The sequence below is a fragment of the Mustela putorius genome, unplaced genomic scaffold (genome assembly GCF_011764305.1).
Source record: "Mustela putorius furo isolate JIRA1106 unplaced genomic scaffold, ASM1176430v1.1 tig00001012_pilon_pilon_pilon, whole genome shotgun sequence".
Taxonomy (NCBI): Eukaryota; Metazoa; Chordata; class Mammalia; order Carnivora; family Mustelidae; genus Mustela; species Mustela putorius.
In genome coordinates this window covers 6,196,895-6,224,622 of record NW_025421531.1, presented here as the reverse complement: position 1 = coordinate 6,224,622, position 27,728 = coordinate 6,196,895, and the positions used below count along the sequence as shown (strand labels likewise).

Genomic DNA, 27,728 nt, shown 5'->3' with positions numbered 1-27,728 from the left:
AGCCTCTTTGGAGAACAGTGTGGAGATTTCTCAAGAAATTAAAAATAGAACTTCCCTATGACCTTGCAATTGCACTCCTGGGTATTTACCCCAAAGATACAGATGGAGTGAAAAGAAGGGCCATCTGTACCCCAATGTTTACAGCAGCAATGGCCACGGTCACCAAACTGTGGAAAGAACCAAGATGCCCTCCAATGGACGAATGGATAAGGAAGATGTGGTCCATATACACTATGGAGTATTATGCCTCCATCAGAAAGGACAAATACCCAACTTTTGTAGCAACATGGATGGGACTGGAAGAGATTATGCTGAATGAAATAAGTCAAGCAGAGAGAGTCAATTATCATATGGTTTCACTTATTGTGGAGCATAACAAATAGCATGGAGGACATGGGGAGATAGGAGAAGGGAGTTGGGTGAAATTGGAAGGGGAGGTGAACCATGAGAGACTATGGATTCTGAAAAACAATCTGAGGGTTTTGAAGGGGCAGGGGGTGGGAGGTCGGGGTACCAGGTGGTGGGTATTATAGAGGGCACGGATTGCATGGAGCACTGGGTGTGGTGCAAAAATAATGAATACTGTTATGCTGAAAATAAACAAAAAAAAATTTTTAAAAAAAAGAAAGAAGAAGCAGAGACAGGGAAGTTCCCTGGTTTTTTTTTCTTTTTCTTTTTTTTAACCCAAAACTCCAGGACACAAATATTCAAAGGTGTTCCTCCTCTCTCTCTATCAGGAAGGACAAAAAGAAATTGCCAGCAACTTTATTTTCTCATTATTTTTTTTAAAGATTTATTTATTTATTTGGCAGTTAAAATGAGCATAAGAGTGCATGCAGAGAGCCGGACCATGCGCCGCCTCCCGCTGGCCGCGCTGCTGCCGCTGCCACTCGCCCTGCTCGTGGCCGCGGGGGACCCCCAAGGCGCCAGTGAGCGCGCCGTGGAGCCTGGTGTGGGGGCCCGGGCTGCGGGCGGGCGTCGTGCTGCCCGTCTGCTACTTCTACCTGCAGGCCTTGAACTCGCAGGGCCAGAACCTCACTTGCTCGCCCCCAGGTCAAACACTATTCAAAGTAGTAATCAAATTTCTTTCACCTAAAGAGTTAGTCCGGATTCACGTCCTCAAACCTTTGGACAGGAACGATGGGACATTTTTGATGCAATATAGGATGTATGAAACTGCCAGCGAAGGGCTGAAGATAGAGATCCTTTACGGTGATGAGCACCTGGCTCAGTCTCCTTATATTTTGAAAGGACCAGTGTACCACGAGTACTGTGAATGTCCAGAAGGGGATCCTCAGGCCTGGCAGAAAACTCTTTCTTGTCCAACCAAGGAACCACAGATTGCAAAGGATTTTGCTTCCTTCCCCAGCATCAATCTCCAGCAGATGCTAAATGAAGTTCCAAAAAAGTTTGGGGATGAGAGGGATGCCATTGTTCACTACACGATTCTCAATAACCGCATCTACCGGAGATCTTTAGGGAAGTACACAGAGTTCAAAATGTTCTCGGATGAGATTTTGCTGTCACTGGCAAGAAAGGTCCTTCTCCCCGATTTAAAATTTTATATTAATCTTGGAGATTGGTCTCTGGAGCATCGGCAAGTCAATGGAATCCCGGGCCCTTTGCCTATTATTTCATGGTGCGGCTCCCTGGATTCATGGGACATTATCCTTCCAACGTATGACATCACCCACTCCACGCTCGAAGCAATGAGGGGTGTCACCAATGATCTACTCTCTATTCAGGGAAATACAGGGCCTTCCTGGATCAACAAAACCGAGAAAGCTTTCTTCAGAGGTAGAGATAGCCGAGAAGACAGGCTCCAGTTGGTACAGCTCTCCAAGGAAAATCCAGAGCTCCTAGATGTAGGAATTACAGGATATTTCTTTTTCCAAGAGAAAGAAAAGGAGCTTGGAAAAGCTAAATTGACAGGTTTCTTTGATTTCTTTAAGTACAAGTATCAAGTGAATGTGGATGGGATCGTGGCGGCTTACAGATATCCATACCTCATGTTGGGTGACAGCTTGGTTTTGAAGCAGGACTCGACGTATTACGAACATTTCTATATGGCACTAACGCCTTGGAAACATTATGTTCCAATTAAAAGAAATCTTAGTGATTTACTAGAGAAAGTTAAGTGGGCCAAGGAAAATGATGGAGAAGCCAGGAAGATTGCAAAAGAAGGGCAGCTGGCCGCGAGGGAGCTGCTGCAGCCACACCGGCTCTTCTGCTACTATTATGGAGTACTCCAGAAATACGCGAGCGCCAGTCCAGCAAACCCAAAATACGTGATGGGATGGAGCTCGTTCCTCAGTCAGATGATAATGCGTCCCCGTGCCAGTGCCTCCGGGAAAGACCTTCCAGAGAAGAGCTTTAAGTCAGCTCCCATCGACAGTCCTGCAAGTGCCAGCGACAGGTTGAAGGCAAGCCTTCAGACAGAGGCCGGGCGGCGGTGAACGCAGTCGAGGAGACATGTGGACAGGCAGAGCAAGATGAGAGCAAGTGTTACAGGTCTCTTTGAATATAATTTTCTGTTGTGTAAAAACCTCCATCATCAACATCACAGTTTCTCGAAACAGAAAACTTGCAGGTCACTGTGGACAGAGAGGCTTTGCCAGAATAGAAATCATTCCCTGTGAAATGATTTCCACCATATTTTCTAGTTTGTTCACTTTCCCTCTCCCTCTTCCAACTATGAAGGGAAAATGTTGGTGCAGGTTCCTCCCCTCTTATTGAATAATTTCTCCTCCTACAAGCTGCTTTGGACATTCTGTAATAGCAAACCTCCTCTTGGAAGGTCTGATAAGGATAATTAAGGAAGAAGAGCGTGGCTCCCTTGTTGAAGGTAGCTGGGAGACTGTGGAGGCCACATTTTTCTGGCCCAGCAGCATGGAATTTTTGGCTGAGCCAGCGCACAGAAAGGGATGATTTTAACAGCAGGCTTTCCGGAGGCAGGGAGACCGCGGTAAAGGGAAACAGGCGATGTTCCCGCCTGAGCGGCTGGGCTTCAAGGACCCGTATCCTCCCCTCCCCCGGAGGCCTGCTGCTAGTTCGGGGTTTCTCAAGGGCATCGTCAAGCAGGCTTGCGTGACCAGTACAATTTCTCATTAGTGATATTTCAAGCAGCCTATCGTTCTGAGGGACGGTTACATTTCCCCCTTTTTGTTAGTGCAGAAGCAGCAAATCCGTTTTGCAAGTTCTTGAACCATTAGTCGTCAGAAAGATTTCCATGAGCATCTGAGGACTAAGCATAAAATGATTATAGCAATAAAAAGTGTCATCATTCCACCTATAATGCCAGCACCAGTGTTTTGATCCAAGCAAAGGGGTTTACATCAGATAAAATATCACTAATCCTTTGAGTGAAACTCACACTTGGAACTGATGGTAAGGATCACAGGGAATGCCCTGAATAGTATCTTGAAGGTGTTTAATATCCACAGTTAAATTACCACCATCATGACTACTAATATGGGTCTGGGATGTATCACATAGCACATGGGTGCTAAGTTGAGGACAGGAGTCAGGTGGCTCGTCAGGCTCTGGGTGTGGCCAGGGGGCACTGCCAAAGGTGGTGGTGTCCTCAGGGAAGCATGTGGGTTTCTCCCAGTCTGAGGGTTTTGTGCAGCTCTGAATGCCATGGTCTCCTCCTGGGTTGCAGGCAGACTCCTTGGGTCTATCTCCTGAGTCCTCAATCAGGAGGGCTCAGGGGACAGGTCCCAGGGGACAGAAGCCTGCAACCCAACCGAGAGTTACCAGCGCTGGGATGGGCGCCCCAGAGGGCTGAGTAGAGGGTGGTTTTGGCCACACGTGAGTGTGGCTTGCAGAGGGCTTTCTCACATGATTTGGGCTGCGACCACTCGGGAACCTCAGCCAGTCCCAGGCAGTGCCACTGGAAATGAGTTCCCCAGGGGCTTTCCAGCCAATTCTTATCTCACAATCTTTCTGCCCAAATCAATATCGATATTGATTTGGGCAGAAAGATCATGAGACTTGGCTGGCATTGGGTGGCAATTCCAGCCACGCTGGCAGTCTACAGTGCTTTCTCACTAGGTGGGTATTTGTCAGGCCATCCAGGAACATGGGCCAGGTTCATGCAGCTCCCTCAAGGGCCCCTGACCAGGGGAGCATTTCGGGGGAAGAATTGAGGGAGTGGGTCCAGCTGAGAGTCAGCCTCCATGTTTGTCGCCTTGTGGGTCGCCGAAGGTGGGGGTGGGTTTGAGGGTGCATGCAGGTTTCTCCTGCTCTGAGGGTTTTGCACAGCTCTGAATGGCACAATTTCCTCCTGGGTGGCAGCCAGAGTCCTGGGGTGTGGCTCAGTGGTCCCCAGTCTCAAAGGCATGGGGGCCAGGTCTCTGGGGAAGGAAGCCTGAAAACCCAACCTGATTGGGTTGGGTTAGGGTGTAGGGGCATAGCAGGCCCAATCTGCCAGCACTGAGGCAGGATCCCCAGGGGGCTGAGTGAAGGACTGGGGTCAGGTGGTGTATCAGGCTCCAGGTTTTGTGGCCAGGGGGCCGCTGCAAGTGGCCTCAGGGAGGTATGTGGGTTTCTCCCAGTCTGAGAGTTCTGCACAGCTCCAAATGGCATGGCTTCCTAGTGGAGGCCGGCAGATTCCTAGCATTTGGCTCTGGAGTCCCTAATCTGGAGAGATTGGGGGACAGGCCTCTGGGGACAGAAGCCCGAAAACTCAACTGAGGTTTAGGGTCAGGGCCTAGGGGCATGGCAGGCCTGATCTGCCAGCGCTGGGACAGGGACCCCAGGGGGCTGAGTAGTAGGATGGGTTGGCCACATGTGTGCCTGGCTCATAGAGGGCTTTCTCACAGGGTCAGGCTGCGACCACTCAGGACCCTGTGCGAGGCCAGGAAATGGGCCCTATGGGACCGTGCCACCCAAAGCGAGTTCACTGGGCATTTTCTTGCCAATTCTCATGAGCTTTCTGCCTGTATTGATATCAATTTGGGCAGAAAGCTCGTGAGAATTGGACAGTGCTGGGCGGCAAGTTGGGTCGCACTATTGTCCACTGTCTAGAGCACTTTCTCGCTAGGTGCATGTCACGGCTATCCCGGGACATGGGCTGGTATGTGGCTCCCCTGAGAGCCTCTGCCCACAGGAGCTTTCCAGGGGCAGAGTGGAGGGAGGGGGTCTGGATGAGCGTCAGCCTCCATGTCTGTGGCCCAGTGGGTTGTTGAGGGTGGACTCAAGAAGGGCATGCACATTTCTCCCGCTCTAAGGCTTTTGCGCAAATCCAAATGGCACTGTTTCCTCCTGAGTGGTAGGCGGAGTCCTGGGGTATGGCTCAGGGCTCCCCAATCTGGAGGGTTTGGGGGACAGTTCCCTGGGGATGGAAGCCTGAAAACCCAACTGAGGGATAGGGTGAGGGCCTAGGGGTCTGGCAAGTCTGACCCACCAGTGCCGGGGCACACACCGCAGGAGACTGATTAGTGGGAGGCATTGGCCTCATGTGTGCCTGGCTCACATGGGCTTTCTTATAGGATTTGGGGCATGACCACTCGGGATCCCGGGCCAAGCCCAGGTGGCAGCCCTGCAGGCCTGTGCCACCAGAAGTGAGTTCACTGGGGATTTTCCGGCCAATTCTCATGAGCTTTCTGCCCAAATAGATAGCAAATGGGCCCAAAAACTCGTGAGAAATAGCTGACCTTGTGCTTCCATTTGGGCCGCGTGCGTGCCAAATGTTTGGAATGCTTTCTTGCTAGGTGCATGTTGCAACTATCTGGGGCCAAAGGCTGGGCCCATGCGGCTCCCCTGAGGGTTCCCACAGAGACAAGCTCCCTTGGGGGCAGAGTTGATGGAGAGGTTAAGGCTGACAATCAGGCTCTGGATTTGTGGCCGGGGGGTTGAGGGAGCCCTGAAAGCAGGGTTGGCCTTAGGAGGGCATGCAGGTTTCTCTCACTCTGAGGGTTCTATGCATCTCTGAATGGCATGGTTTTCCCCTGGCTGGCAGGCAGAGTCCTGTGGTGTGACTCAGGGGTCCCCAATCTGGAGGGCTTTGGGGCCATACCTCTGGGACAGAAGCCTGAAAATCCAACCTAGGGTTTGAGTTAGGTTGCCTAGGGGCATGGCAGGCTTGATCTACCTGCACTGAGGTAGTATTCCCCAGGCAGCTGAGTTGAGGGTGGGGGTCAGTCGGTGCATCAGGCTCCGGGTTTGTGGCCAGGGGGCCACCGAAGGTGGGGGTTCCCTCAGGCAGGGCATGCAGTTTCCTCCTACTCTGAAAGTTCTTTGCAGCTCCAAACAACACGGTTTCCTCCTGGGTGGCAGGCGGACTACTGGTGTATGGCTCTGGGGTCCCCCATCTGGAGGGCTTGGGTGCCAGGTTTTTGGGGACAGAAGCCTGAAAACCCAACCTAGGGTTAGGGCCTGGGGTATGGCAGGCCCGATCTTCCAGCACTGATGTGGGTTCCCCAGGCTGCTGAGTAGAGGGTGGGGTTGGCCAGTGTTCTGAGATAATTCGTGCCACTCATGTGTCTGGTATTTAGAGCACTTTCTCCCAGGGTTCAGGCAGTGAACACTCAGAGGACCGCGGGCCTGGCCTGGGTGGTTCCCCTGAAGCCCCCAGCACTGGAAACAAGTTGGCTGGGGGTTTCTAGCAATCTCACAGGACTTCTGCCCACTCAATATTGTTCTCTTGAAGTCAGAGTATTAGTTGTTCTGAGGAGACCTTGATACCTTAGTGTTAAGTGATCAGCCATAACTAACGTGAGTAATCTACTTCTTATAGCAGGAAGAAACATTAAAATAGTACAACATATTTACTAACTGAACTCCATACTTTAATACAAACCTTGGCAATTTTTTGTTGTTGTTGTTAAAGAATTTATTTATTTGAGAAAGATAGATAGCATGAGAGAGCACGAGGGGAAGTCAGAGGGAATAGCAGACTCCCCATGGGGCTGGGAGCCTGATGTGGGACTCGACCCCACGACCTGAGCCCAAGTCAATTGCCACCCATGTGCCCTTTGGCAAGATTCTTAATATTTTTTAAAATCAAGGCTGTCACTTTGTTTACTCTCTGTATCTATTCCTAAAAGTATGTTGGCTTATATGAAGATAGAATTTTATCTTCTTTCATCTTTATTCTATATTGTATTTTACTCATTTAATTGTAGGATTATTAATTAAGGAAAAGTTCTGATCAAAACTTACCTGTAATTCCATCCACATTACACTTGAATTAAAGAATATAGAAAAAATATTTTTTCATTAATATTACCAGGCGTATCAACAGTGTGATTTATTTTTAGTTATGTAATGAAAAAAATACTTGGGTGTAGATTTTTTTCAAAAATGATAACCATGACATGATGAAATGGTCATTAAAATATTTCTAGATTTTGCTTTTTTATAAAAATCAGTATTTAGAATTTCACAGTGAAGAGGTCCTAAATTCTTCGTACATGAAATTATATAAAAATAGAAGACATAGACATCTTTAACTCTTTAATCCTTTGATTAAGCAGCAAGCATATCACTCTTCCAGGCCAAACACTGCTTAAACAAAAAAGAAAATTAATGACGTGCAAAATATTTACAAAATATGCAAAGCACACAATAAGACATCTCACTATGTACATGTGCCATATTACTAATGAAGCTCAGATTTTTTTACTGTGTGCTCTAGTGTATGTAAATCAAATTACAGCACATCCCTCAGATACAGCATCTTGGCCCATGGCTGGGATAGAACAGATTTTTAAATGAATCATAATATACTTAACAGCTAGACAGATGCTGGTGCTGACCAACACACTGACTTGTCCCACACACTGTATATTGAAGATCTACTGACAAGAGACAAGACAATAAAAGCCATATAGTATGCACGTATGCAAGACAATCTAAGTACTTTAAAAAATGCTTTAGATATTTTAAGATATATAACTGCCCCCCCCTGTGGCTTTTAAAGTAAAAATAAGTATAAATTCTTGAATATTAAGAATTTTAAATCAGATTTTTATCTAGTTATAATCCAGGGGCAGGAACTTTTTAAGATGATCCAATGAGAAAGACAAGATACACCCTGGAAAAAGTTTGTGCCAGAACATAAGGTCCTTATGAAGAGCAGAGCTCTAAACTTCAAAATTAAAACTAATCAATGAATTTAAATCTAATAGCTCCTTAAGGCGTTAGAGCCAATGGTAGGAACTATTCTTCCAATATTGGGAATATAGGACTTCTCAAAACATAAATCAAGGGCCTTAGATGTTGACTATTTCTTGAAGTAGTTCTAGATCTGATGAGAATGTAAATGTGCAAACATTTAGCCTTAAGTTCCACTAGTATAGTAATCTAAGTGATCTCTTTGCACAAGTCATGATTCCAATATGAAATCGCTGTATCAAAAATATTAGTAACACATTGTTGAAATACTATTACTTGTAAAATATTCTTTGTAGGTGCTTAATGATTTATGTGTTCAATTAAGACTTGAGATGTTTTCGCTTCTTATAAAAAAGGGGTCTCAGCATTTTAAGTTAACAGCACAATTGTGACAATATACTGATGCATCTTTAGATAACACAGAACAAATTCTTCGATTTATTTTACGAAATAGTGTTGATGATTTAACCCTAAACCATACCCACAAGCACAGGTCGGCTGCAAGGAATACACAAATGTATCCAAATAGTACAGTAGATTTATCAAGAAAACATCCTTTATATTAAATGCAGACCATATTAATAAGTATGAGGGCAATTTTAAGTCAGATCCTAAACACAAAAAGGGCATTGTAAATAAATGCTTCCATAACTATCACTATCTCCACGTAACTGACAAAATATAATTCTCTTCTAAAGTCCCCAAATATAGGCAACTACTAGTTAAAAGCAGAGAGCATTTTAAAAAATCAAAATTAACTCCATTTTCAAGGAACTTAAAGACACTGTACTTCAACAAATCTGTATGTAAAATTATCACGCCAATCCTCTTATTACTTATAGATGACAGGTCAATGACCTTTAAGCAAGGACTTTGCACTAGGACCCTAAAGTGTAAGTTAAAGGGTTAGTAGGTTCAGTACATTCTTTGTGGTTTCATATAATTGCTTTGCAATTGATTAAATTGCTTTCTTTTAAAGGAATATATTAAAATTCCTTTAGAAAAAAAAGCAAGATATTTTGAAAAAAGGGATACGCACTGAAATTTTTAAAATATGCATTAAATGAACACATGTCAAAATCTGAAATGCAAGCTATTTATTCTTGTACTCCTAACATAGGAAAATGTTGTTAAAAATTAAATTAAGGAAGAAAGAAAAAGTCAAACATCCTTAAGAAACTTAAGGAGTTTCTACAATTCCTAAGTCAGTATTTCTGTACTAAGAGCCTTGACTATGAAGAGGCAGAAATAGAAAGAATCTCAATAAAATAAATATGGTAAAAACAAAACAAAACAAAATCTATATACTTTCTTAAGTATATAGAATACTTAATCTCCTTTTGTTCCTTTTATGAGATCATGTTGCTGAACATATACTCTAGAAAGGAGGCTAACTGTAGGCTTTTTGTTGTATAACATTTAGTTTGGTTGCACAAACCAAAAAATGTCCTAGACATCCACTTATGCTAGCCCCCTGCCACAGAACTAGTTCACAGCCTCAGTATCAAGGAGGACTGTTCTCTTTTGCATCAGTCTGATGAGCACTGGTCTAATGATGGGGTGAAGAGTTACTGTAGCTCTGTCCAGTTTAATTTTAGTGCAGCGAGGACTGTGAATCTGTCTGAATTCCGATAAGTGACGGTGGCTGTTGACCACCAACCGTGGACAACACTGGTCTTGGGTTGAGACGGGGTGGCAGAGAATTAGCAGGGCGAATGAGAGGTGGTGGAGGCTGATTTAAAGTTGGCCGGGGCTGGATGAACCGAGCCTGCTGCTGGAGTGGAGGAGGCTGCCGGTGAAGAGCAGGGGCAGCAGGCAGTGTTGGACGAAGAAGTGGTGGAGGCTGGTTCAGAGTGGCAATGGGGGCTGTTGGTGTTGGAGTGGATGATGGGGCAGGAGGTGATGGACCCAGAGTCCGAGGAGCCTGTGGGGTCTGTGCCTAGAGGTGAGGAAACAAAAATACATGTATGAGATGAGCGTTCCTAATGAACTGAATGCAATATAGCTTGGGCTGTCCCAGGAAAAACAAAACAAATCAAAACAAAACAAAAACATAACACCAGTGTTTTTTTGGAAGCACAAGCTTCTTTTATTTTAAACAAAGCAAAACAAAAAACCAAAAACTGAAAAAGCAATGAAGCTACCAAACAGGCATCTTTATTAGTAATCAGCTTAACACTGGAAATAAAAATAAGACTATGAAAGAACAATACACTCTCCATTCTTCTAGGATCAGAACTTAGCATGTCCTTAGGACTTAAGAGTCACGAGAGAGGCACCACTGAGTAAGTGGATTGTCAACCTTTCATGCTCATTTAGCTAGTCCTCTGACAAATTAACCTTACAGAACACCACACAAAATGATGATTCCTCAACTCATATTAGCTCAAATTCCATACACAAACACACCTCCTCTTCTTCATCAGTGCTCTTCCCTGATGGCACATTAGAAGCAATTTTTGTCTCCTCCCCTAAAGTAGAAGCATCACCATTAGAAGCCTGGGTTCCTTGTTCTGCTTCCCACTCCTGCAATACCTCCTCTAAGTTAAACCGACGCCTGTAGTTTACAAAGAAGTTCTTCACTTGGCCAACAGTCTTGTTGCCAATTACATCTGCAATAGCTTGAAAATCTTTACCATATTTGCGGACACCTGGAAGGCAAAGTAAATAATACACCTGTGAAGGATCAATAAGGAGAGCTGTGTGTACTATACATCATGCACACACAAAAGATACCAGCAATGAAAATCCTTTCTCATAAACTCTGCTCATTTCTCAATTCTGAGATAGAGACTAAGATATCAGGGTCACAGATGAAAACTATCAATTATGTCATTTCAGCGAGCCAGCCACTTGCCTTCAACTGAACAATCAGAAACTTACCATTTTTTACATACTCAGTTATTTTCTCCAATCCTCTCTTGAACTCTCAAATACAGTCCATTTATTGTAAAGCATTGAATTCTTTGTTCCATCCTCAATTCCACATTCATTTATTTCCCTAGTAGCCAGTCACCTAAATTTGAGCAACACCGTTTGTAAACAAAACTGAATGGGAATGAGCCATCTGTTTTATCCCCTCAATGGATTGAGTGGGTGGTCTTAGAGTTCCCCCATTAAGAAAAGCATCATAATTTTGGTTTTAATACCAGCTTCAATTGGTTTTCTTGCCTAATCTCACCAGGGCACCAATGAATAGAAATGAGGTAAAAAGAGAATCATGACAATGTGATTCGGCAAAAAAGGGAAACTATTTTTCAGAGTTAGTTGGATTTCAACTCCTCTAACAATTTCAAAGACTGTGTATGAGAAGGAGTCTTAGCTGTACTTTATAGCCTTAAGAGTAAGGTTACAGTAGTGACTACATGTACTTGTGTTTATCATCACTACCTTAAATTTAATGACTGCACATTCAGTTATTTGAGAACCTAACTTTTTGTAATGGAAATTTTATTGGAATGAAAGATTGATATTTGATTTATGAACCTGGGATAGTCAATTATACTACATATTTTGGAATGACTTTATATGATCAGATGGATAATAAACTGCTCTTAAGGGAATTCTAAAAGGACGTTCACTGACTCATCATTTAACTCAAAATACAGAAGGTGTCAAAAGTGTTTTTACAATTTCTTAACTGTTTAAAATACCAGAAAACACTCATTAATTAGAGATGAGAAAGGGAAATAAATGATACTTATGATACTAAACAGTCTATAATATAACCTAAGCAACCAGAATCATGGGAATTTAAATAAATTCAATATGTATACAATCATAGATGAGAGAATATAAGGGTATGTTAACACCTCAGGAGAAATGCTAGATTCATATCTTACGGATACCCAATTACCTTAAAGCATCATCAGGATATGACAAAATTCTTGTTTTTAATTTCTGCCTTTATTTTATATAGAGAATTTGGGAATGAGTAATCTCTTGCTTATATTCAACTAGCCAACTTGACTATGGGGAGTGCTTTTATCTTAAAGAGCATTTTGGGCAGGAGGTCTGACATTAAGCTGTAATGATTTTTACTACAGAGTTTGGGGTGTGTAAACTGTGCTCATCTGCTCTGTTCTCAAAGGGAAAGACATACGCATGATAATAAATTATGGCACATTATTTACATTATTTAGCAAAATAAGTTCTTTTTAAATCCATAAGCTGATTTTCAGTTCAAACTCCATAATTGAGTAAAAATTCTAAGGGTGACCAGGTTCCACTAATTCCACATCTGCAATAAAAATCCAAGGGTATTTCCTATCAGGAATTATTGCTATATATTCAAGTACTTCTCTACTACTTATATTCTGGAAAATAACAACTCATTTGAGATTGCTGTACTGAAAAATAACTCCTAATTAGAAATCAGACACAGAGTTCTATCGATGTACTATTTTTTACAAGGAATATGTGATTTATATTCTAGAAATGACCAAATCTACTGAATACATGAGTTTGGAAATGAAAACTTCAAACAAATCTAAGATTAGTTCTTCTGTATTATAGCAAGAAGTCACATTAAGATGGACTCCAAATACGAAGACATTACAATCCTCAGAACACCTATTTGTTTAGCAAAATATATTACAAAACCTACCAATAAGTTGTCCCCATGTCTGATTCCATTTTATTTTCTCTTGTTTAAGGGACTTGATCTTGTTAGCCACACTGCTGCACTTCCAGAATTACAGACCCCCAAATATAAACTACTTCCTATTGGAACCTTAGTTTTCCCAGACACTCTGAATGTCAAGGATTTTTTCTAAGTCACCTAGGTTCTGAGTCACCCAGGTATGTTTATCATTAACTCATGTATGCCATATAAACTACTTGGTAAAATCTCAAGGCTCAGACCATCCTGCAGACTTCTGTCGTCTGGTTGAGGATCCTACTGGTGACCCAAGAACACGCAGGCCTTCGGGGATGTTAATGTGCTCAGCCTGCAGGGTGGCAGGGCAGGGTCTGGAATAGCTAGAGCTCCTTGACAGTTGTTTCTGGACAAGAGCAGTCTCATCCATTTGCCCTAGTGTGTTGTGACAAATTTCATAATTTTTTCTGTATGCCATGAGGTGAGAAAAGTTGGGAAGTACTGTCCTAGGAAATATAATGCTTAGTGCACAGGAAGCGCTCAGGAAATAGGATTGACTTTTCTTCCCCAAACCACAAGAGTCACATATAGCTAACTTCTTTATCACCTTCACACTGCCCATGACGCTGGTTCAACAGCATATTTTGTTTAGAAGGTGGAATTCTTAATTCTATACTGTGGCTGATAACTAGGTGAATTCTAGTGAAATACCAACTGAAGACTTAACTGGAACAGCTCTTTCTGAAGAATCCCGAGCTAGGCTTCTGGAGGAAAACCTAGCAGGGTAGCAATGCAGAGCAACTGACTTTAACAACCCAGGACATTAGAGCTTACTTTAGTTCCAATTTGTACCTGCAAGAAGGGTGGTCTACTGTTTTTCATAATTTACAGTAAGTAAGGCCATCTGATTGCTTTATCAGCAAGGCTGAGAATCAACATAGTGATTAAATCTCTTTCTCTTCCTGAAGATGTAATAAAAGGTCCATTTGAACCATGGTTTTAAATGAAAACTTCCCAGGTTGGGGCAAAGGTCAGTTTTTAAAGGTTAGTAGAACGAAATTTTAGAAAATCCTGGAAGAGTTAAACTGTAAATATCCCAGGAAGAAGAAAAAGTGTTTTCAATCAAATTTTGAAAGCTACAATCAAACAACTTGGCTTCTTATGCTGGCTGATGATACCTTATAATCTTTTAACATACACTTTTAAAGTTTTGTTTGGGAATTAATATAAAATCACATTTTATAAAAGCCCACATTTCCCAAACAGTATTCTTCATCCTGCCCAACAAAAAAAACACACACATTCATATTTTTAAAAATTTGGCTAATAAAACTAAATTCAGAAGCATTTATAGTATGGTGTTTTCCAACTCTGGACAGGAACAGTAGACTTTTTTCATTTTTTCTCCTGACATAGAAGGGATATATCTGCTTTTGCTATGTTCAAAAAGTTATTTTTAAAATCTGATTTGGGGAGTGCCTGGGGGGCTCAGTGGGTTCAAGCCTCTGCCTTTGGCTCAGGTCATGATCCCAGAGTCCTCGGATTGAGCCGCATCGGGCTCTCTGCTCGGTGGGAGCCTGCTTCCCCCCCCCCCGCTGCCTGCCTCTCTGCCTACTTGTGATCGCTTTCTCTGTGTCAAATAAATAAATAAATAAATAAATCTTTTAAAATAAATAAATAAAATAAAATCTGATTTGGGGCTACCCCCCCACCCAAAAAAGTAAAAATATTACAGTGGCAAGCTGCTTCTAAACAGTAAATTTGGGGGGGGGGATTGTTTCCTGCTTCTCATATAACAGTATTTCTTAAAGTGAGCATGTACGTAGTATAACCAGGAAATCTATTTTTGAAATAAGAACACAGTGACATCTAGAAACTCCAGAGATGTGCTTCTTCCCAATCAATAAGAGATTAATTTTAAACTCAAACCATTTGGGAACATGCATTTCTACCTCCTATAAATCTCTTCAAGAATTCATATTAAAGTTAAAAAAGAAAAAATCAACAGCAGTGGGACAGTGAATGGTGCATCCAGGTAAGGGCTAAAAGTAAAAATCACATATTCTCTTTCTAATATCTAGCTTTTCTCTTCCAAGTCTTGTGTTCCCATCATACTTGTTATAAGTTAAATTCCATCACAAAGATGCTAGAAATTTCGAATCATGAATTATCTGAAGCAAGTGTATCAGAGAGCTGACAATTATACTTCTGGGGCTCCATTCTTACGATACCTGTTATAATAGAAGAAACTCTCTAATCAGTGTTTTTTCAATGGAAAAATATGAACTTCCTGATCTCCACACTTCCTTTTGATTGTTCATGTACTGGTTTACAATCCCTATGTTTTAATCAAGTGCCAAATCTTTCTCCCCTCCTTTAGGAACCTTCTAGCTTTTTTCTTAATGTATGAGATAAAATTAGAAAGAAGACAGTTTCTAGGCTTGCAACCTAAAAATGAATGAAATATATAAACTACAGGAAAAGAAGGTAACTTTAACTGTGAAAGAATAACTGACTTGAATGTATTGTTGTCAGTGTTTCATTATGAAAGGCAGACAATATGGTGAAAAAACTAAACTAAAAAAAAAACTAAACTCAAAATTAAAGCTGATATCTTGATAAAACTGGAAAAGTTTCTTGTTGTTTACCCTAAAATAGCACTAATATTTTATTAAAGAGAAAGAGTGTATTATTTTTAGCACAAAGGATTATGAAATAAATACATTTAAGAGAAGGCCAAAAATAAATATTGTTTACCAGGTTTCTGCCCCTCTAAACTTTGAAGAGTCAATGTTTTGTACTATCATTTAAATGTATTATTATTTTTTCAAAATATTAATTTGAAAATTGAAAAAATACACCCAGAATCTAATTGTTTTCTTAATTCTTGCTAAATAAGAAATGTTCATCATATGAATATCAAGATTGATTTGGGGGTGATTTCTAAAAGCATTACAAATTAGAAAAGATATATTTATATGTATGATACAAGCTATAAACAGAGATATCTTCATTAACACATATTGTGAAGACTATACTTAATCGCCTGTTAACCAATCCGTTATAATAGAAAACTCAGATACTTAAGGCTGGCACAGATTACTGAAAGTATAGAAATACCATTCTTAACAAGTACTTTTCAGAGAGAGGTTTAAATTAGGCACATTTATAACATCCTACCTGGGGACTCTTGTAGAATGTTAATGAAGTTATAACATAGTTAAAACTAAAATTCAGAACTAAAATTAATATAATAAAGTCATAGAGTACATAAGTACAAATATTCCTGTTTTGGTCTGGGCATGATTCCCACCCTTCCAAATAAGGGAGAAAGAAGGAAAAATAATTTTTTATTTATTTCAATATTTATCATTAGAATAACACTTATTTAAATAGTTATTATTTAAATGGTAGTATTTAGTTAACAACAGTATTAAGTAGATGGGGGAAAAAAGGAGGAAATATATGTATTTGAGCCCTAGGAAATGATCCTAATATTGTATGTGGTTTTAAAAGAGTTACAATAAAAAAGTTTAATAGTAAAATTGTAAGTGTCACTAATGACACTAGAGTATGTATTTCTCTCTTCAGGTCACTCTAATAGTCAACTATGAGCAAGATTTAAAAAGGCATTTAACAAATGAGTGTTAAATCAGAATATATATAGAATATGTCTTAAATATAAAGTGCTTATAAACTGAAATGTTACTATCAAAACTTACATGATCTACTGTTTTGTAAAACTGAAACAGTGATAATAATACCATATAAAGTTTATCACAAATAAAGATTAAAGAGAAGAAAAAACAAAACAACTGCCTGCTAGGTATTTCTGGACAGCAAACTACATATTAAAATAAAAACTGCGGTTATGTCCCTTAACCACACCGGGATTCAGGTACATAAGATATTACTATAGATTATACTGTTTATAAGACACACTTCTGAGAATTATATAAATGTGTGGGCCCATTAGCAAAAATGGCACTTTTTAGTTTTCCCTAAAATAACTATTTTGGACACAAATAGCTCTATCTTGTTTTATTTTATGTAACGAACCCCCTTCCCAGAAGAAAAAAAGAAAAACCCTAAAAAACCAAAAGTGAAACAAAAATTCCACATACAGAGTTAAAATAAAGACAATAACATATCAAGAAAGGACCTTCAAAATCCAAAGACCATGTATATTTCTGTACAAATTACTTTCTAAAGGTGCATAAGAATATTGAATATATCTCAACAGGGAGGAAATGTCTGATTATATCCATAAATATTCTTTTAATATTTATAAACTGAGATAACGTCCACATACACAGTTCAAATTATACATGTAAATCTTGCCATTGTCCCTTCCCCTGAATGCAGCTCAGCACAATATCCGACCCAGGCATGAGATTCCATGGTAGTGCTGCAGAACAAACATGAATGCTCTGGAAACATTAGCCCAGATTTTCCTAAATGAGTCTCTCCAGAAAATCATTTCACTGGGATAATTTTCATATTAGAGTACAAGATTGATATACTAACTTTTATGTAACTCAAATACTGGAAATCAGGGTTAAATTCTATAGGCTACACACACACACACACACACGGATGGACAGAAACACAGGTGTTACACCTATAAAAGCAATGCTTCCCCAAATAACTATGTTAGAGCTCGAAGTCATAGATCTAAATATGAAACAGCCCCTGAAAATACCAGTTGTTTTGTTGTTGTTGTTGTTTTTATTAACAGGGAGCTTGCACTCATGACCCTAAGATCCAGTCATCACATGCTCTACCAACTAAGCCAACCAGGCGCCCCTACTCATTTTTTACTCTAAATTTTAAAGTTACTAATTTTAAAACAGCTATTATTGAACATTATAAACTAATTAAATTTTGTTCTCATTCAGAAACAGTTCCACAATTACAGATGTGCTCAATGCACACTCCACCACCCTGCTACCATAGGATCAAGTATTTATTCTGTTCATGAAATGACTGTTTTGGGCTATATAGGCCAACAAGAAGGCTGCTATCATTCTGATGGCACTGTCCTGTGACAGTTTCTAATCATACTGGTAGGGTAATCCTCACTCACTCTAGTCCAAACTGCCTCTATTAATCAATCTTTAATTACATTACTCTCACATCCAAATGATAACCCGTACATCCTTTTTGAGTTAAGTATGTTCTCTGTGTTTGAATAATTAGAAATATTTTTCAAAGTATAGTTTTATGTTTCACAGGGGCCCAACTCACATGTAGTTAACTACTATAACCTACTATATATATAACCTATTATATATCTAGGTTAACTAGATAAAAAAAAGCTATTAGTACTCAATACAAGGACAGCTCAGGCAGGAAAAACCAAATTGTAGACCAAACTTATAATTACACAATCAACCCTGTAGATAGTTTATCTTGAATGGAAAAGAAAAAAACAACAAAACACAAAAAACAACTACAACACTGAATAAAAAATATAAAGTTGGCTCTTCCTTAAGTAATTCAAACATGAGACAATCCAATCTACAAAGTGCTCTGCCATATAATTCAACAAAGCATTCTAGTTATATCAGTGCATTTAAAAGGCTTTATGTATATTTTTCAGTGTCTCTCTTAACTCTATTATTTATATATATATAATATAAGTATATATGAATTTATTTTTAAAGCCAAGTTTCTAAGCATTCAGTGACACATCTCTTAAGATACACTGAAAATTAAGTATATCATTAATATTTTCAGTACCTGACATTTATCATACAGAGAAACACTATTATACAGAACAATTGGATATAGCAGAAACACGTTATAGTTCATCCTTTTAATGATGAGGGTTATCAATGACTAATATACTAAGAATGAACCCAACTGCAGGAAAACTGAAGCAAAGGCACGCAGAGACCATATGTTCAAGCTTGTCATCACCATCACTGTTAAGGCTGAGAATGTTTTATGTACTGTACAGGACCCAAAATGTATATAGGCACACCCACGAGAACAAAACAGAATTCCTGGTTTTCAGGACTTTGTGGTAAACATAAGTGCCCTTTCTTGATCCATTTCCAAATGAAGGGAAGAACTATGGAAGTCACCTTTCATGACAAGTTAAATAATTAACAATAATAGCTGCTTATCTTTAATATACCTTGCACTGCTAGAAGCTGCTCCTCTGTGGTCCAACGGGCATTAATTTTCTGATTTGACTACAAAATTAAAGAGAAGTTTCCTAATGAGGATATGAAGACAGACATTTTTCCAAAGTGCTTATTTTTGTTTAACTTTTCACCAAATCATAACTTTTCACCAAGACATGAGATTACTAAAACTCTGATTTACAAAGATCCTGTTTTTAATAAGGATTAAAAAGTATGCTCTGAGTTACCTTTTACCCACACAAAAAAGATAATGAAAGGGAAATGAACCAGTTTGGGAGAATGAAAAACATTCACATTTATACTCAGATCAGAAGCATTAAAACTGAGGAAATCTATTAGTCATCCATTTTCCAACTACAATGTTCCTATCACACATGGCAAGTGTTAAATTTAGCCGAGTTTTAAACATTCAAGAGACTTTATCTTCTTTAGAGAGAGCTGTGACTTGCTCTTAAATTTCTTCTCTTCACATTTTCATTAATCCTAACCTTACTGCACCAAAACCAGTGTTATAAATTAATACAGAGCTGTAGCTCAGTCCTAATTCCTAAAATATTTCCCTAAATTTCTGAAGGAGAAAGTGACCCACTATAAGAATAGATTTTTCTCCCTAAGGTCTCCCCACATTTCTCCCAATATTTTTGTTTAAAAAAATCCCACGTTTAAGACTTTCACTATGGTACAACTACAATAGTAAACACCAAATCAAATGTCATTAGTGTATACCCGCTGATTAGTGCAAGGACCACTGGCAGTAGAGGGAGGGACAGAAGTATAACAGCCTACAGAGGTTTACAGAACAAAGTGCCCAGATAAATTTGCCTGGTGTAATACACAGATAGGCTGGGCAAAACAGAAAGAAAGACTTCCTCTGAGAACAAGTGTAGGTTTTATCTCACTTACAGTCTTAGCAATAAGTTTCTAGAGTACATAGAGGTTCTAGGAACATCTACTTTATCACGAGGGGGAAGAGGTATAAAAAGTAAGTATTCAAAAGAAAGAATAAAACAAAAATTCAAAATTAGAAAAAAATTATTAGAGAAGAAAGGAAAAAGTTTTTAAAAAAACTGGATAAATGAGGAAAGCACCTAAAGCAGAAAGCACCGAATACCAGATGATGAGATTAAGAAGAGAGCAAGGCAAGGCCAGGCAGACAGTGGATAAAACTCAACTTGAGAATATCAGCGATGAAGCAAAATGCAAACATTAAAAAGGTAAAGAAAAAGAGGGAGCTATAGGCTAAGAAGCACTTAGGGGCGCCTGGGTGGCGCCTGCCTTCGGCTCGGGTTGTGCTCTTGGGGTCCTGGGATCAAGCCCCACATCAGGCTCTCAGCTCAGCAGGGAGTCTGCTTCCCCTTCTCTCTGCCTGCCTCTCTGCCTACTTGTGATCTCTATCAAACAAATAAAATCTTTTTTAAAAATTTAAAAAAAATAAAAGTAACATGCACTATGAAAACTTACTTCGGCTTATAAGCAAATTAAGAGACAGGGTAGACGCAAATAGCTATTAATAAAATTAAAAGTTCAGAGTTTACTGCAGATTCAAAGATGAGAGGGAAAAGTTACAATGACTAGACCAGGGAAGAGGGCCAGCTGGAAGGGATAGACACAGAGGTGGGTTAAAGAACATGATAAGTTTCTGAAATGCAAAGATCAGGAGAAGACCCACCACGTATGGGCAACAACAGGATCAACAATTAGGAAGAAGTGATAAATAACGTCTGGAAAGTTGGTGATAGTTTAGTTAAGTATGTAAGGACCACTTTTGGAAGTGGTCCTTACATATCAAGGTCAATGAGTTCACACTAAATTTAATAAGCAATAGATTTTTGGGGGGAGGGAACAGAGGGAGAAGAGTAGGATTCTGATCAGAATAAGACTTTAAGCCTGGAGAGCTGGCAGAAGAGTGGTGCTGTTAAGGACCTAAGACGTTATGAAATGCTGATTGGGGAGGTGCAGGAAGGCAAGACTGAGGTGATGATGGTATCCTGGGATTCACGGACAATGAGGTCATTCAGGTGGAGCTCAGGATCCAATTGAGGCTAAAATAGATTCATCTACGCAAACACAGCTTTTGAGGGTTTGGAAATGTTTATGAGGGAAAACAATGGAGTCATATTTTACTTACATATAAAGTTCTAAAATCTGCCCATGAATTTAAAAAAAATTCTTTTAAATCCAAATTATTAGTGCAATGTTCTTACAAAGGTGGTCATGGACACAGGCACACGATTGCTTAGTAGGTCCACACGGCCAGATATCTCTCCAGCACTGAAATGGACCAAGTCTTTCAGTTAATCCCAGATGAAGCTTTGGTTGACATTTAAGGTAGTACTGAATGAAAAACAAATACATATTTAAATACTAGAATTTCAAGTCAAGGAGACTGCTCGTACAGGAGACCTGTGGAAGCTAAAGCCTTCTAAAGAAATAGTGGATTCACAGTTCTGGCCTCTATCAGCTTACTCTGCAAGGAAACATTTGATAAATGGGAGTTGAGGCAGGATTGTCAGCTCTACTCTACTTGCTATTACTAAATATAACTCCGTTTTACCTGGCTTAATATCTGCGGTTGCATTTGTGCCATTTAAATGTACATATGATACAATTTTAGTAAAGTGAAGTGATGAGCTTGTATGTTTCCAAAGAGAAGTTAATTTTGAGGATAAAAGCTTGGAGAATGCTTCCATTTACATATAGAAGGGAAAAGTACAGCTGAAAAGGGAACATAATAGTTACAAAAGACATCCCCTCTCAAAAGTTAAAGGTACAAAGAGGTTGTTATCTATGTCAAGGCTGAGAAAAAGGCAAGAAAAACGAGTTAGAGCTGTGGAATTTGATCATTAGCAGCACTGTTAGCCTTTAAGCAGCAGCCTCGGTGGAAAAATGCAGGGAGCAGGGTTGAAACTGCAAACTCTAATTCATTAGAGTCCGTATGACAAAATAGAAGCAGTGGAAGAAAGGGAAGACTGAAGGTGAAATGGGGTCAAAATTTTTTAAATACGTAAGATTCCTTCAAGTTACTGATTTTTCTATTCTCTTTTAAACCCAAGAAACTTTGGTAGAGATTTGTCTAACTTACAGGAAGGACAGCTAGGATGTATCTCGGAATTTAGAATTGTGTAGTTGTTATGGTTAGTAGGTAGTATGACGGAGAACATTTTTCTACAGCAAACCCCAGATGGAAATACTGTTCTTTTGATCATACTGTTTCTTTTTATCATAATGAAATACTAATCTAAACTAAAAGGATCCAATATATAACAGTTATAAAACTAATAATATAAAAGGCTCCAAAGAGCCTTTTAGAACAATCGATGACATCCCTCGTGAATTCGGCATCTTTACTGCATCCTTTCCCTACTAAATTAGTCCTCTCATCTTTCCCATTTTTGTCAGTAGTCGATTCACACTATCTTTGAGTTGAAAGAATTAGAAAAGGACACCAAGTTAAACCTTCCATCCAACATCCTTAATGAAAGGATGTCACCTACCCATGCATGAAAACATCAAAAGATGAGGAAATTTCTAGCTCCCAAAAGCACTCCTTTTTTAGTTTCTTCCTTCCTGGTTTCGTTCATCTCCTTGTCCCTGGTCTCCTTCCTACCTCCAACCCAAACAAATCAAAGCATAACCCCACAGGCCACCACTCCCCACAACACTCTTACATACTTTCAAATAGATATATTATGTTCTATTTTGCAATGTTCTTTGGATTTATCACTAACTGTCCACTCCTACAACTATCACCTGACTGTACCCAAAATGCCTTTTACCATTTACTTTATCACTCACACGCTTAGTATTTTAGCAGCTGTAAAGTTTCCAACTTAGCCTGTATAATACTGCCAGGATAACCTTCCTAATATTAAAAATTCCCATTATATCCTTCCTGTATGGAAGAAACTACAGGGTCTTCACATTTGAACTAATTTAAAAGGAAAACTTCTCTTCCTAGCTCTCAGACTTTCACACTTTAGCCTTGCCCACTGATTTCTATCATAAAGAAGTCCCTGTTGAACTCAATCCTGTTAACATCTCTCATTTACCACATTCACTCCTCCTCAGCGTCCAACTTTGCCTTCCGAAGTAGACAATACTCTTCATGAAAGAAAACTGTTTTACACCTCCTTTAAACTCTCAGTGGTAATCAGCACCACAATGCGCACATAAGTGCTCAGGGAATGCCCCTTTACTGATTTTCTCCTTCACAGGATTTATATGTATTTTGAATATACTGTTCAATACCAAACCACTGTTCATTATTTCCTTTCTTGCCTTTTTGCATGTGCAAAACTCCTACTCATCCTTCAAACCTCAGCTGAAACATCCCCCATTAGGGAAGTCTTCCCTGATTATCCTAACAAGAATGAGTAATTACCACTTGTTTTCCTGTAGCTTTTTACTTATAAATCTATCACACAACTTTAATCAGTTTGTCTTATACTATCTAGAGAGTTCTTTTTTTAAGGCAGATGGAAAAATCTACCCAAATATCCCATAGTGCCTAAAACAGTGCCTTACATGAAATAAGAGAACAATACTTATGGGAGTGAATAAACTTTCTTCACCAATTTTTTTCCTAAGTGAAAAGAACAAATACAGCCAAAAGAGAAGTAAAGCATCTTAGTACCTGTTTACTTTCAGTTGAGTTACATCACTTAGTAGCCTACTGTTCTAATGGTTAATGAAATTTCTTTTATTACATATGAGGCAGAAATTCTATCTAACCTAAAGAAAAGGTGATCATGACATGATTTTTCAACGTCTTTACTAAGACTGTTAATTTCGTATTTTGAAATAGATCTATTCAGGATATTTTCCCCTGCAAAGCAACAGATAAGACATGATAAATATAAATATATCCTGTTTCCTAGATAATAAACCTATATATATTTTTCAAGTCATAGGAGTTCAATAAATCATCCTCAAACTAATATTCAAACTTCAGTGTATGGATGGTAGAGTGTTAAGATTCTGGTTGTTTCATTTGGATCATTATTTTTAGAAAAACTCAAAAGATGTCATATATGTCTGATAACTCTAACCCCAAACCGCATTTAAATGTGAGAAATAATACACAATTTTGCTATTAAATGAAAACTTACAAAAGTAAGAGTGAGCAGGAAATGAATCTTGGACTCCACCTGGATTCTAGGACTGTGAAATATAGTCAAAATTTCACTATTTACTAGATTTGATGTTGATCAAGCCAGTTAACCTCTCTGAGGCCCAGAGGGATTTGTCATGTAAAATAGTATTTGCTTCATCTACTTCTTGGAATTTATGTGAGCATCAAATTAGATACCACACAGTTATGCTATTGCACTTTCATGTCTTACTTTTATGTCATATTAATGAGTGAAGCTATCCTTCCATTTTTTGGGAAAATTTGAGGTTAGAATCATTGTTTCCTTGAAAATTTGGTAGACTTTCTCGGTAAAACTGTCTGGGCCTAGTATTTTCTTATGAAAAAAATGTTAACTGTTCCTTCATTTTATTTAATGACTATAAATTTATCAGGCTTTCCTTCTTAAGACAATTTTGGGAAGATATATTTTCCTACAAATTTCTAAGCTTTGTTTAAATTTTTCAATTTATTGACATAAAGTTCTTCATGGTAGTCCCCTATTTTTAATCTCTAATATAATTTTCTAATTTAATTTTTTAAGTTACAAAATTACAGGCATTTAAAGCTCTTGGATTTTATGCATCTTAATGCATAGATATGAAATTTAAATAATTTTAATATAAAATTTAAAATAATTTTTGTTACAATAATATAAAGTAGTATTCTTTGTATTACTATCGTTCAATAAATAAAAATGTCACTTGAATGTTTGTCGGTTTACTTGTGGGTTTGGAATGAGATGGTATGTTAGTCTATGTATATTTCATTCTTTCTCATTATCTAACCTTTATGAAAGAAACCATTCAAAACAAAACAAAAAAAACCCCAAGAACAACTTTATTCCTGAGGATTCTTCCTTTCTGAAAGATTCTAATGAGCGAGACGACATCTGGTGCATTCGTTCCGAAGCCCTGCCCGCAACCTTGCTGCCCTCCCCTCAAGCCCCTCGTGCATATTTCATTCGTAGATATTTCAGGCAACTTGGGATTGGGGGGACAAACCATTAGGACCAAATAAGGATGATTTGATTATTAAATACATAAAAAAGGCAAGTCCAGGATATGAAGCACAGCATACAAATCTTTAAAAAAAGAAACAAGAGAAAAGATTTACAATAGGAGCTTCTGTGAAAAGACTTGATTGGAATTACAGGCATTTAAGTACGCCTATAATTATCGCAAATATCAGATATATATTAGGTTTCAGAGGAAACAGAGGGAAGAATTGAGAAAATGGTTAATCTATATCTCGTTCTTAGATTTCAAATTTTCAGGGACAGGAGTACAAAAATGTTAATTAAGTCCACATACTAAAATCCTCATTAGAAATGAGTCAAAAGACAAATACCTTAAAATAAAAAAATTGTTAAAATTGCTCAACCGAACTCTTTTTCTTATGTTCTTTTTCTTTCTGTGTTACAAATTCACATAGCTAGGAAAAGGCTTTGAGCAAACACTGCTGCAGACCCAGAAACATACTGGTTTGCTCATTAATGACCTTCCGTGTTCATGTGCACTGGGCCTATCTGTATAGCTGTTTTTCCCTACTTACTTTGCTTGATATGTATTGCTAACAGCAGGAAAGAAATGACTTCACTTAAATCATTATTCAAGTCTCAAAAGACTATCTAAATAACAATATAGAGACATGACAAATTACCCATGCTATGGTATCTTCAAAGTATTAACAACACATGGGACCAAAATAGTAAATACTGGATATAACTCAAAGAATAAGGTTTCACCATACTTAGTCACATACTCTTCAATAACATACCTCAGGAGGTTTGAATTCTTCAATTCCACCTTCCATTTTCTGTTTAAGTGCACTGTTTACTTGTTTAGCATTCTGAACCTTCAAAAAAATAACCCAAAATATGAATCAGATCGCATTCTTAGGTAAACATATGAGTACTCAGTAAGTGAAAAGGATATATACCAAATCCATCTTAAATTTTATTTCAGGAGGACGGACAATTACATTTTACCACACTTGGGCCACACAACTAATACCCACATCAAGAAACTATATATATATTAACTAATTATATTAACTAATAGATCTCTAGTAGGCCAATAAACAGTCTACAAATTATAGTATCTGAGTATTTTTTAACAATGTCTGTTATAAGACAAATGGTATACAGAGGAATTAAATTCCATCAATATTGCTCATTACTATAATGTTTTAATAAAAATAACAATTATCCCAATAAGAATAATAATGATGCGAGTGGATAGTATTAGGTGTTTATTAGGTTAAGCATCATTGTTGGTACCTCACATGTAATAAATCACTTAATTCTCACTACTACTTTGTTAAGTAAGTATAATCAGTTCTGCTATAACCTGACATAGGCCTTCTCAAAAATCACCCCACTAGGCAAAATTGCACAATAAAAATCACAGGACTTATGGGGAAACAGAGCCTGGGACCCAACACTGAGAAACTTCATCAGTGACAAATAAAAAAAAAGACAGGAACCTCATAAAAATGATAGCAGATTTATGCATTCTAAATAATAAAGAAATTTACAAAGGCTACAATAAAGATGGCACTTTACCTTGGAAAAGACCTCAGGTTACTTATAGAAGTGTCAAATAATTGCACCATGTGAGTTACTGGGAAATGGTAGGAGAAGGGTTATTCAAAAATCAAATGAAAAATTTTAACGCCAGCTATAGAGGTGTATGGTTCATAACATATAGTGAATTGAGAGAACTGGTACACATCTGAAGTATTTGGATATATACTCAGCTAGATCAGTTTTCCACTGATAAAAATAAAATATAAGCAAATGCAAAATTCACATTATACTCAAACTGTTCCCTAGTATATTAATTGTGTTGGAACAAATTCATGTTTTCAAAATAAGCATTATAGCAGAACTGACTCTACTTTTACAGTACCCACTCTACAGATGAGGAAGGCAGGGCACAGAGAAGTCCAGAAATGTTCCCTATGCAACAGACAGATGCAGCAGAACCTGAATGTGAACCATGCCAAGTTTTTAACTATCATTCTACTAGCAATATTATTCATCTTTACCTAGAATATTAAGGATTAAGATTTTTGTTTCTTCATTTGTTTACATGTTTTTCTTGGCTTGTTTTTTTCCCCACTTCCAGTATGAACAATCAAATATTTATAAAGTGACTTGTGAATTTTTTTTCTCAGAGATTTTAACACAGCTAAAATGTAAAAATCTAGGTTAATTCAAATGTAGTTAGTTGGCCCATCATGTTATACACACAAAGATAAAAGGTAAAAACATAAATTCCTTAAGGATTTCACAGATCAGTGGGGAGATAAATAAATATAAAAGTATAAATATAAATATACGTATTATATAAAAATATAGAAATATAAAAATGTAAAGAAAGCTCAAACACCTAATGTAGACTTGGAGGAAGAGAGAAAAGAGAGCAAATATTTTGTATTCATGTCAACAAACGTGGGTAATAGGGAAAAGAGGGTTAAGTTCTCCCAAGGAGATGACACCCAAATTTAGTTTCAAAGGATTACAAAGAATTAAGCAAGCAGGCAAGGTTTGGCTGGAATGCCTTTCAGGCAGAACAGCATGTAGGAAGAGTTATGCTGGGACAAAACAGGCAATCTGAATTCTGCCTAAAGACTGAAGAAAAGATTTTATTTGTTTGTTTGCTTATTTATTTATTTGAGAGAGCATGTGCACGCATGCGAGGAAGAGTTGAGGGAGAGGGACAAGCAG

General features: G+C 38.6%; 2 protein-coding genes across 7 annotated transcripts in view; one reads left to right on the top strand and one right to left on the bottom strand.

Moving 5' to 3' along the window:
- The first annotated feature begins 850 nt into the window (after positions 1–850).
- On the top strand, positions 851–2,466 carry LOC123393814 (protein O-glucosyltransferase 3-like). The gene is given in 2 exon segments (XM_045086985.1): positions 851–910; positions 912–2,466. Coding segments are annotated over 2 exon segments (1,605 nt in total). The 3' UTR covers positions 2,457–2,466.
- Positions 2,467–7,445: 4,979 nt separating this feature from the next.
- LOC101673947 (REST corepressor 3) overlaps positions 7,446–27,728 on the bottom strand; it is a 51,097-nt gene continuing 30,814 nt past the window's right edge. For 3 of the 6 annotated variants that reach the window (XM_045087066.1, XM_045087067.1, XM_045087071.1), the window contains exons 9-12: positions 25,775–25,852; positions 18,858–18,915; positions 10,528–10,769; positions 7,446–10,057 (exon numbers count right to left, since the gene is read on the bottom strand). In XM_045087066.1, the coding sequence (XP_044943001.1) occupies positions 9,713–10,057; positions 10,528–10,769; positions 18,858–18,915; positions 25,775–25,852 (723 nt within the window). In that variant the 3' untranslated portion in view covers positions 7,446–9,712. The remainder of the gene's footprint in view (positions 10,058–10,527; positions 10,770–18,857; positions 18,916–25,774; positions 25,853–27,728) is intronic. The other 3 variants (XM_045087069.1, XM_045087070.1, XM_045087068.1) reach the window with 2 other exon arrangements.